The 12,917-nt window shown below is 27.3% G+C and overlaps 1 protein-coding gene across 1 annotated transcript; it reads right to left on the reverse strand.

Moving 5' to 3' along the window:
* Positions 1 to 7,440: 7,440 nt before the first annotated feature.
* Positions 7,441 to 9,121, reverse strand: LOC132937453 (peroxynitrite isomerase THAP4-like). Its single transcript, XM_061004280.1, has 5 exons — positions 8,972 to 9,121; positions 8,515 to 8,652; positions 8,071 to 8,148; positions 7,869 to 7,949; positions 7,441 to 7,737 (listed from the first exon to the last, which is right to left on the reverse strand). Exons 1-5 carry the CDS (start codon positions 9,119 to 9,121, stop codon positions 7,717 to 7,719), a joined length of 468 nt encoding a protein of 155 aa, XP_060860263.1. The 3' UTR covers positions 7,441 to 7,716.
* Positions 9,122 to 12,917: the final 3,796 nt, after the last annotated feature.

Here is a 12,917-nt window from a genome sequence, read left to right on the forward strand (position 1 = left end):
TTACATTAAATACATTGCGTTCAATCTTTACATCAATGCTACACGCCTACACAATTTCTTATAATCAATGTTAATGGATGTCATAATTCAAGTTTCCTAAAATTGCATTAGAACAAAATATTACCAATGTTTCATTATTTCTCAATCAATAGCTCTACAATGGTATTGAATTAATAGCAAAGTCGTTACGTTGACGAAAATTTACCCATTTTAGATTTTGAGTGGTATTGATCTATCTGGGTTTTTTGCACGTAGGTTTTTTACGCATCACCTTTTTGGGCAGTTTGGGACAGTAAAAATACTTTGATTATTAATTGTTTAGTTTTTGGTAGCAAAGGATATATACTCAGTTCTCGGTGGTCGAAATATTTAGGTAACTAAATAGGAAATTGCGTGTAAGTGCGTCTAGTCAAATTTAAGTTACACATATTTTTTCTCATTCTCCCCACCGTTTTCTATTTTTTTTCCACTGATGCGTGTCGTTTTAAAGTTCGACAACATTTTGTAGTTACGTAACATAATATTATTAAACTGTACGGCAGGTATGACGGAGACGGAGTCTATTGCCTCTAATACAAAACATTTGCTTTATTTTAGAATGTAATTCGTGTGTTGTAAATATTATTTCAATACGATCAATAGTTTCGGACAAATTATGATTCAAAACAGTTTTTTTTTTATTCAAATGTAGGGACCTAGGTATAGGTATTAATGTTTTTGAATACATTTAGAATAACATCACCACGCATAAATACATAGCAGCGTTATATATTATTTATGTAACGGACAAAGACTAAGTAGAAAGTCTGGCCATTCTATGTAGGTACACATTGCCTGAATATTTTGTACAATGCCCATCATTTTTAAGCAGTAAAAATAATAATTTAAACATTTTCAATATTGACCGAGCGTTTTAAAAAAATTCTCTGTTAACGTAGAGAATGTCTGATTCAATCGTTCATCACGGGAACTTGAGCTTTTTATTATCACCATATTAAATATTCGTAAATCCATAGGTGCAACTAATAAATTATGTTGTAGAATTGAGAAAATATTTTAAAAAAAGTAAATATTTTCAAAATTGTGAGAAATTAAATACATACAATTTACTGCTTATTACAATATTCCAATGAATTTTTAATAGAAACGGCTGCTATATTATAAAATCAATCTGTAATATTAAAGCCTACCGGCAGATACCTATACAAATTGTAGATAAACAGATAAAAATTCACAAATTCACCATAGCTATTTTATTATATTATGCCATGTGCTATATTATAATTTTCTTTATCTTGTACCTATGTAAGTACATATATTTATATAGTGTATTGCATGTCTCAAATATATCATCTATAGTTAGTATCTAAGCATTTAATACAAATATTTAAATGCAGTATACCTACTGTAAAATGGTATCCATAAAAAATCTAACATAATGACACATATTAAAAAAAAAAAAATGTATGCAATTGAATTTTTAAAATTAGTACCTACCTACTATTTTTGAAAATAATTAAAATAATATTGTACTAGAATAATTATTACTCTTATACCTATTAGGTATGCATTTATGCCACATACGCTACATTATTTTTGGTTTTACCTGGTACCTAAATACCTATATACTAAATATATAGTGAATTGTATGTCTGGGACATACAATGTAAAAGTAGTATACCTACCTTTTATTTTTTGAAACAATTAAAAAAAATGAATACTAGAAATAAATAAATTGATCAATTTTGAGCAAATTATATTTGTTAATATTTGATATTCATACGAGAATAGTAATTATGTTACCAGTAAAAATAATATTTTGTTACTATGAAATGAGAAAAATTGTTAGAATACCCAAGTACTTATAATTAACTATTGTAAATTTGTACGTATACAGAGTATAATAATATAAGAGTAGAGCCTACACTTTTCCAGCTTATATTCATACCTATAATTTGTGCTTAAACAATATATCAAATTTGTGTTAAGCAGAATCCATCTGCAATATCATCATTAGTTTTAATAAAAGGGTAAATCAAAATATAAAATTTAAAAGCGATACATATATATTATCATGATTATCGTAAACTTTTATTGATATCTTAATTTTAAACCAAGTTACGAACATTTTTAAAATTGTAATATTTAACATACAATACCGATACGACATACCAATAGTTATAAGTTTACAACTTACTTTAAAAATATCAATATAATACACTACGAGATATTTTTACTTTTCAATTTTAAAATAACAATACAAAAAGGGGCTTTTCCTGAACACAAATTTGTTATGTTGTAAGTATGTCATTTTAAGATGGAGGTGACATAATATTACTGGTGTGACATCCTCGTATGACCTATTGATAATTTGTGTAAAATATCTACATTATTTTATAGTTTTTCCTTATAAAATATATTACCTATATTTACCATCTACATAATACAGACAGTTCACATTATAGTAATGACAAATGACATAATGTAAAAAGTGGGGCATTTGACTGGTTAAATATTTTATAATATTGTTAGTGTATCTATATTTTATAAGTTAATAAAATATGTTCATTAGGCCAAAAATTTAGTCAGTTCAAGAAAGACATTAACACTTTTTTACATTAATATTATTATATTTACTAAAATTGTATTATATTGCGGATCCGGAGAGACCGACGTGCCATTGAAAATCGAATAATGCGTAGGTATGTATAGCTAATTTTTTCCACCAAAAGCAACGACATGAATACCTATTGAGTCATAAATCGTTTTGATAAAATACGGTATAGTATATTGTAACAATGTAACAATAGTGTAATACGAGTCGGTCAAAGTTTATTATAACAACGAAGTCCGCGCGCGGTCTCCTGGGTCTAGTTGTCGCTGTCTACGGAATAATAATAATTATTGTTATTATTAATATATTATTATTATTATGTAGGACGGGCGCAGGTGAGCGTCGTGTTGCAAAATAATATTAATACATTGAAACGGACGAGTGGTGGAGTACCCGTGGAGGCTATAGTAAACGGCATGAGTAGTTGTAATTTTGTCCTATATTGGCTATATACATCATAATGCATTAATGTAATATTTGATAAATTTGAATGAAAATTAGTGCAAAATTCGTTCGAACGGTTTACGACTGTCTACGGAAACAACTATATGGCGTCTGGGATGCCTACTCATACTCTATTTAGCATTTAAGCGCCACCAAAAATTGATTTTTTTTTAATCAGAAAACGATAGATAATTTAATTACAGTAGCACGTTTTTTACTTTATTATAGTGATAGATTCACTATTTCACTCCATGATTGGGTAGGTTCCTACATATTGTATTAAGTTCCAAATAGTTTTTAAATGATAATTTTTTTAACGTACATATTTATTTATTTAAAAAATACCGAGATATAACAAACATCTTGTTTAAATTATGCGTATTGTTACTAGCCTAACAACTAGAAGTAACTTATTTTTCACTTTTAAAAACAGCAACACTAAGAGTGAACATAATATGTAACAATGCATAGTAATAAATTGTATGCATTATGTAAAACTATAAAAGCCAATATGGTCATAGTCGCTGAAAATAAAAAAAATATATATTATAATTGAGTGAATTAATCACATCCAAACTTATGCAGTTTTATAGTTATTACTTTATTCACAATAATATCATCAAATATACTTAGTAATATCTCAGGTTGACTGACGGTTTTCGCTCAGAATCGTTTTTCTTATACAATGATATTATATTATCATCGAATTCATGTGGATATGCAATATAATAAATATTAGTACCTATATAATCAACTACGGAGAATCGTCCATATAATTTCAATAATTGATTGTACATATATGAGGTGTTATATTAATGTGAGAAATAAAAAAAAACCAGATTATTTGAAATAGGAACATCTAAGATTTTTGAGTATGGACCGGAAGATATTTTAAGTTTTTCTGAAATCAACACAGATAATATACCAACTCCAAGTATCTAAATATGATATATTAAAATATGAAGAATTGGTTATGCAGTATTCAGTTGAATTAATTTAAAATATAGAATTTATTTAATTCTATGAAATTTTACTAGGTATACCTACTATTGAATTAATCTATAGAAGTAATACACATGGCAAAAAATATTAACAAATAGACTTATAAGTTACCTATTATTATTCAAAAACCATACCATAGTAAACCTTGAAGTGTATTATTCAATGGACATTATTTTATCATTATCAGGTACATGGATATAATCAGCATATGCGTACGTAGGTACGTTATATTTAGAAAATTTCATAAAGTATTTGAAAAATTGATTATATTAAAAGTAGGTAGGTACCTCCATTTTGAAGTATGCATATCAATGGTAAAAAGATTATCGTGTATCATCATGTAATTCTTGTAGGTAGTAGGTACCTATTATAAATTTACTATTACCAAAATGCTTTCCAATTTTAAATTTTTGATAAATGATTTAAAATCTGATGATAATACATTTTAAATATGGATACCTATGTGTAAGTTAAGTTAAAAATTATTTCTAAAGAAAATTATATGACAATCTCCTAAAAGGTAATTTATTAGATGAATATTAATAACGTTATCATTATTTTAGATGCTCTAATATGAAGAGGACGCCACACCCGTATGTGTTGTCTCCGTCTTACAAACGCGGAACATACCAAATTTACGCTCAGGAATTCAAGTTTTATGTTGTTAGCTTAAAAATGAGAGTAAATCGACATATTATGAAACTTGATGGTAAGAACATTATCTGTGTTTTGCTGGGAATTTTGTACCATAATTCAGTTTTTAAGTAATATTTATTAAATTATAACTTAAGTTATAGCGTGTATAATAAATTTAAATTAAAAATGCTCATAACTCACTTAAAATCTGAACTATCGGAAATATCAATCCGTAACGATTTTTTTAAACAAAGTTGTTCCGCCGAGTAATCTATTATTTTCATTTTTATTGTTTTTCTAAGAAAATACTTATCCATCATATTGTTTAAGAAGCCGTGGTTTTATTCTTAATTTCAGTAACTAAACTGTAATCCGTTTTGTTGTTTGAAATATACCTTAAATATCTGTCGTTTATGAGAAATTTACATGCACAGATTATAATATAATCTTTTACGCACTCTGTCGTTAATAAAATAATTCGTGAATAAAATCACGAAAATTAGCAAATTATTTTGAGTTAAGAATTCATAAAAATTTTTCGTTTTAAATCTAAGATTTGAAAATATAATACATGGTTATTTATAATAGTTTGTCTAGCTTTTTCAAAAAAAAAAAATGTATACAAGCAAATCAAATTTAGAAAATATTTTAACTCTTTTTGAGCTGTTTACGGACATTGTCAGTTTTAAATTTTTTTAGTTATTTTTTTATAAATATCTTCTATTTCTATAAAATTTTATTTGTTGGGTAAAAAAGCGTGAAAATTTAATACAAGGCTCCTGATATAATGTTACAATAGCAGTTGAAAAATATTAAAAATACATTGGCACAATTTTTTTTATATGCATTTAAAGTTCGAATTTTTACAAAATTTAATAATTATTTTGTAGTTAAAAATTTATAAAATACTCAACTTATATAGCTAAGGATTGAAAATTTATAACAAAGTTCCACGTAAATAGGTTATACATAAATTACTTTATTCACAATAATATCATCAAATATATACCTACTTTGTGATATCATAAGCTGACTGACGGTTTTCGCTCAGAATCGTTTTTCTTATACAATGATATTATATCATTGAATTCAAATTTAACACTATCCATTACAGTGACCCAATTGTAACCTACTGTACAGCAGAGCGACATCCACTTACCCAATTTTTATATACATAGTTTTAATACTATATACATGAGAGTTGTATGGAAAACACCGATCACTTTATTTTCATACCACGACTAGCTGAATTATATAAATTGCGTTATCGAAAATATTTAGTTTCAAATTTTACATTGCTACAACGATTAGGTGGTTAAAATGTATTGTCTTTTTGAACTTTATCTATTATCAAAATTATACACCAATTATAAACCTACATATTATTATATCATTTATACCATTTTAGGCATTTTATGTGTGTTCATTTTTTTCCGGGTGAATTCGGGTGATACAGCTAGTGTAATATAGAATACATATTATATTGATATGAGACGAGATATAAAATTTAGTTACGGACGGTGTGGGGGTGAAGCCCCACCACTTGTTTGCATGAATATTAAATATTAATTCCCCCATGAAACATTCTCGATTACGCCACTGGAGGCTGGAGCTACCAAGTACCAATGTATATTATTGTGAAAATACTACCTATAATTTATAAATTGTTTCTGTTTATTAAGCCCGTTCCACAATCACTCACGTACGTGCGTTTTTCGATTTACTTACATTGTTTCAATTCGTACCTACGCTAGGCTATGAAACGGACCTTATTACCTATTAGTATTTGGTATTCAGCATTCTGTTATACATTTCACGGCATAAACCTATACAATATACTAATTACTATTTTACCTATATTAAGTATACTATTCAATCTAAATAATAAGTATACATTTGTACGATATCGGTTAGGTTACGATATTGGGTTAGTGTAAGCATAGGTAAACCTATGGTTTTTGTTGCATGTTGTATGTTGTAAAATCAACATCAATAATATTGGCTAGAATTGATTACTATGAGCGCGTTGATAATAACTAAAACTTAGTTCCTATGATATAAACTGCAGGTAAATAATAAATAGTCAATTTAGTAATGTGGATATAGAATACCTGAACAAATATTTTTTGGAATGTATAAATTATGATTTACAAAAAAATATAAGTAACATAGGTGCTCTTACTACTGTCGTCAGCATTGTCGCCACTACATCTGTAACGGTGACAACCATAGACAATATAAGATCTTATAATATTTATAATTTATAATATTCTTATATTATCTATGGTGACAACGTACAGCACGCACAATGGACATCTCTTTTATCCCCGCTCTTCACCGTCTCTTCCTACGCATTACACACAATATAATCCACTCTATACAAACGTATTTCTAATGTCTTTGCTAAATCAATGTAAACACCGCCATAGTTTATATATTTTTTATTTTGTTTCATTTTACGTTGTGTCAACATAACCAAAAAGAGTTCGTATTATAATACTGTATTATTATTGCTGTGGTGTGTACTGCAGGAGACGCTCGCTATTAAGGCAGCTTCCAAGTCTCGTTCGTATTCATTTTTACATACACGTTACATTCTTTTTATTATTGTCGTCATCAGTAAGATTAGAGAGCTATATAAGAAGGTATACGCATCCGCCATTTCGGTTGCAAGAAAACATGATAGTAGAACAGTACTATCATTTACCATTTCATCAATTAGACTTGTTACTTGTTACTAATGTGCTGTATGAAGGTATAGGAAATTTTGTTTCGTGTAAGTAATTATACCCACTCACACCAAGACTGAATCTTAGCTTTAGTGATTTGACAATAGTTTCTTTAGACCATTCATGCATTTTGTTGGTTGACAACGCCATAATTTGGTCTTTATTCAAAAATGTTTCTAACAACTTTGATCGATCCTCTAGTTGTTGTTTAAAATTTTCATTTGTCTGTTCTAGATATTTAACAAACTGCTCATTTGCTCTTTTTAAACGGTCGTTTTCCTTTCTCAACACTTAATTTTCCATTTGTAATGACTAAATAAAAATAAAAAATAAATAAGTGTATGGCATAGTACAAAGAAAACACAATTAAATGTATTGTTTCATAAATACTACCAAATCACATAGGTAGTTAGTTTAATATTTTATTTTATGATCATACTTACAGACTGCAATGACTGCATATTATCATCAGTTTTATTTTCAATTTCATTTTGTCCAACACTCAATGTAGTATCATCAGGTATCTAAAACATTCAACAATTAATTCAATAGATAATATTTTATTAATGGCAGTTTATATTAAAAATGAATGTGCTATATTTTTGTACATAATTCAAGTTGATCAAGTCTAATTTTCATACTTACAGACTGCAATGACTGCATACTTGCACCAGTTGTATTTTCAATTTCATTTGGTTGAACATTCAAAGGAGGATCAAGTATCTAAAACATTAAACTATTTATTCAGTAAATAATTAAAAACATTATTTTACTATTTTTTTGAAGGGAGACTGTAACGTAGCTACATAATACTACATATTTACTTAATTAAATTAAATATTTAACTATTAATTGTGTGTACAATTACTAAATTAATTTCAAAAATACTATAAAGGGAATTAAAAGGTTGCTTTAGGTACTAAATTATTATATATTTGTATTCCTCACTGTGTACCTATACATTTTCAATTGTGGTGATAGTCCAAAATCATAGAGTAATAATATAAAATTCATTATTTGGTACATTTAATTCTTGACAAGAAAGAAAACAAATTTAATATAATTTAATGTATTTTGTATAATGCACACCTTGTATTTGGATTTTCTTTTTGTCATTGTGCTCTTCGGTGGATTTGGAACATTAAAAATTGTAGGAATGGCGTCCCATTTTAATTTAATCCAGCCATCTATCCTTTTTCTTTCAAATTGGTTCTCTTCAAAATGAATCTGGTATTTAAAAAAAATACATTAATGGCAGCAACAACTGATTAATCAAAATAATGAATTAAACCATAAATATTTACGTATATTAATTTTAAACCTAGATAAATCATAAAAATGCAGGTAGTGTAATTAATTTAAATGTGCCCACATATTTGTTAATTATTTGAAACTATGATAATGTTAATAATTTTTAGGCTAATTCGGTAGATTTGTATGAAAATCTACTGTAAGAAACTACGTTTCTATATTTTTGTGTTACTCTAATAGTTTTAATAAACAGAAGGACCTATTTAATCACTATTGAATATCAAATAATACTTACTTCACACAGACGAGCAGATTCTGTAGGTTGCCATTGCGCTCTTCTGGTATTATTTATCCAAATTTTTCTGCGTTCAAGTTGAGCCGGAAATCTGAATAGACGTATACCCTGACTACTTCGATTCGTGCAGTTTACGGCAGAACACGACATTTTAATATAATATTAAGATGTGAAGAAGTCAAGACGTAAAGAAATTAATCAGATAAAATTAAATGCGTACATATAATTATTTTGTTCTGCGATTTTGGCGGTATTTTACTGTTATCTAGAATATGTTATTGCAAACAAAATGGCGGATGCACATACTCACATATTATAGAGCCTTAGTAAGATGACACAATAATCTTTGTAATTTTCTCTGGTTTCGAGGATACTGAATCTGCAGATTATTAATTATACAACGACTACCAATAAATCATATATCGTTTACAATTCGGGTTGCCTATCCATGACTCCTTCAATCTTTTCGGCAGATACAATCACAAGTTCAATCTTCGCAATAATCAATTACCCTACAATAGATATTTATAAGACTCATTATGAATGTTCTTTTATTTTTACAATTTGATAGTTTACTTGTCATACCTCCCTGCTACCACCGTACTAGGACATTTTTCCCGGGCCGTAAATGGGAAGTATCCGTCTTGTGTGCTTTTAAGGTCCTATGACAGGACCTCATTTGGACGCTCACTGACCCATTGCCCCACTGTCGTATACGTATAACAGCCAAGAGCGTCGTTATAATAAATAATACACATTATAATATAAAAAATTTCTTTAGAATATCTTTAGACATCCAAAAGTTATTTTTAAAATAAACCTACTAGCAAAGTTATCCAGCTTCACCCATGTAGAAAACGCACAACCTATTGAATTTAAATTATTTTATTTACGTTTTAATTAATTATTTACATATATTTTTAATTACTTCATACGCGCTGAGTTCGTAATTTGCATATCATTTTTTATTATATTATTCAAAATACATCGTTTGTTTCTAGATGACTTTTATGAACAAAAGAAGTAAACGACTTTTATTTTTTCAAAACATCTCTGTAAAAATTAAAAAAACACTTATTTATGCATAATTATATACGTGTAACGCGTTCATTCTTATCAGCGACTGACAAGAGTGCCCAAATAGTATGTATTTTTATTATTCTATAAAATTATTTTTCCATATTAATTATTAAGAAATCAACTGAGGAAGAAAGTATTTTTGTTATAATTATGTTTATTGCAGTGCTTTTGGAATGTGCGCACACAGTAAAATCAGTAGGTTTTCCGACGCTTAAGCAATTGAGCATACACCTGTGAATGTGAGGAACATGGATTTTCCAAACTTAGTCCACACACTTATTGCGATTATCCCTATGCTTTGTCGATGGTGATTGCTAAATATGCGAGTCGCGCCGGAAACTGCAAAGTTTGAATTTGAATGGCATATCAGGCCTAATCATTAAGATGCGGGGCAATAATACCTACATTTCTCCTTTAAATTTTAATAACATATCTGTGTTACTATTCAATACTATAAATGTCCAGTTAATATTAAATTATTTTTCAGTAATTGGCATGAATACATTTTTCAAATTTATAACTGAGTGTCTACGTCAACGATCACCATAGTTTAAACTAAAATCTAAAATATTTCTAACTGTTTATATCCATCTTCAACATTGTAGTATTTAATGCAAAGTATAAGTATCGAGAAAATAAAATAACTTTCAAATAACTTTCTTCATATTTTCCATTTAATAATGTAATATAGTATAAATATTTTATACCTAATTATACTAAGTTAGTACCTACTTAAATATACATTTTTATATACCTACACTATTGTATTTAAATACATTGTACTTATTTTTTTTTCAAAATACTGAACCCCACTGAAAGAAGTCTTGTAGGAGCCCAGAAGTTCAAAATTACATTAGGTATAACTACATAAATAGTGTATTTAAACAAATCCTGATATCCTCAATCACACATAAAATATTTTATATAAACCAAACATTTTAGATTTAATTTAAATAATTTCGTAATACATTAATAATAATATCACAAAGCCATCGTTGCTAATTCTTGAGACCAATTAAAAAAAAAAATTATTTTTGCATTGCTCAGAAAAATTTTAGTTAGGCCAAAATATAATCTTGATAAATTTTAGGTACCTATACATAAGTATGCCCTGCAACTACTCAAATGACGGCTCTGAGGTATTATCATGTAAGGGTTATATTTTTCTGTTTTTACACTACAAATCATAAAACTGCCATATTTTTAAAGTACCGAATATGATTTTTTTATTAAAATCAAAAGGCCATTATAATTTGTTAATACGATCATACGAAAATATTTTTCAAATAAAAATTTTAAAAGACAGAATTATCAAAAAGTTATTGAAAATTATTAAAAAAGTTATTACGTATTTACGTGTCAAATTCATTTACTCCAAAAAAATATTGATATTTAAAAAAATTTGAAAAACTACTTGAATAAACTTTTTACTATCAAAAATTATCTAAGAATTAGATTTACAAATTAGCAGTTTTGTATTTTGAATTTTTCCAAAAAAAATTTTAAATTGTCTTTGTTAAAAAAAATTGTTTACTGTAGGTATTTTAAAAGCAAGGGTGTTCATATTCTTAAAAATAAAATGTAATATTGATTAGGTTAAAAGTTATTTAATTTATAAAGCTTTTCTGTTACACCCTGTTATAGGTCCATAAACACAATAATTAAACTAAACAAATTGGTCTGTAATTTGCCACAATTAATTTATAAATACAAATACGCCTTTATAGACCGCTAATGAACTTAGAATAGTGGGCTGGGCCCTTCCCTGTCCGTCCCTGCTTGTGTAAACTATAGGTACATGTTCTGTGGCCGCATACTAATGTTAATACTTCACACCAGACTCACTTCAATTTCCTATACTACCTTTGAATCAGTCCATATTGTCCATCAAAAAAATATACATCTTAAGTGAAATAGGAAATTGAGAGTTTTGATTGAGTACCTATTTAATCAATTATCCAAAGAAGACGTGTCCAGTCGTCTAACTAGGTCGAGGTGCTGTGGTGCAAGTGGCTCTCACTAATATATAAGAAAGACAAAATGATTAATTCAAAAATTGTATATCATATTGTTTTATAAAAATATTATATTATTATTATATATGTTTGTGTGAGTCACCACCTCGTGCAAATTATATCTGAGGCTGTAATTTATTTTATATAATTTTATAATTTTGTTTTAAATTTAATTTTTGTACTCGGGACGTACATTGAAAATCCTGCTTATTAAACCTTGGTTTTTTTTTGTTCGTTATTTAAACTTTGTTTTTAACAATTAGTTTCAACATTTAGGTAATGAGATAAATAAAAGGTACAAATATACAATATAAACAATATAAATTAAAAAATACTTATAAAAAGAAAGAGGAAAAACAAAAAGATGATACCTAAGTGGTATACGAAAAACAATTCTAAGCAATGACTAAAAATATATAAGTATAATATATGATATTATTGTGATCAAAGTAATTTATTTTACTATTATATAGATTTATTTAATAATAGTACATTAATAGTTTATTCATTTTTGTCGAAAAAATTGCATTTAAAAAATATTTCATTATTGTGTGTATAAAATATAATAATATACCTACTCTAAACTTTTTAAGTACCAACGAATAATATTTTTAAATAACAACACAAAACTAAAACCGTCCTTCTTCATTAAAATATATAATTTCGTCCACACATGAATTTTTATTTAATTTTTATTATAATTACGTTAATTTTTAAGTTTTGTAGTTTTTATGAATGATTTTTTTAAATTGTAATGCATAGTTTTTCCCATCACTCCCGCATTGACGTACGTACGTACGTTGTCTATTTTAAAATATGTCAATATATCAAATTTGCGTTCATCACTTTCA

This window comes from Metopolophium dirhodum, chromosome 1, assembly GCF_019925205.1.
Source record: "Metopolophium dirhodum isolate CAU chromosome 1, ASM1992520v1, whole genome shotgun sequence".
NCBI lineage: Eukaryota > Metazoa > Arthropoda > Insecta > Hemiptera > Aphididae > Metopolophium > Metopolophium dirhodum.

What these genes read in the sequence shown, in the direction of transcription:
- LOC132937453 (XM_061004280.1), bottom strand. Translation starts at nt 9,121, where the DNA reads ATGTCGTGTTCTGCCGTAAACTGCACGAATCGAAGTAGTCAGGGTATA. An exon ending in AATCTGCTCGTCTGTGTGAA is followed by an intron (nt 8,653 to 8,971) that starts GTAAGTATTATT and finishes TTTAAATACCAG; the next exon opens with ATTCATTTTGAAGAGAACCA. An exon ending in ATATGCAGTCATTGCAGTCT is followed by an intron (nt 7,738 to 7,868) that starts GTAAGTATGATC and finishes ATTTTTATTTAG; the next exon opens with TCATTACAAATGGAAAATTA.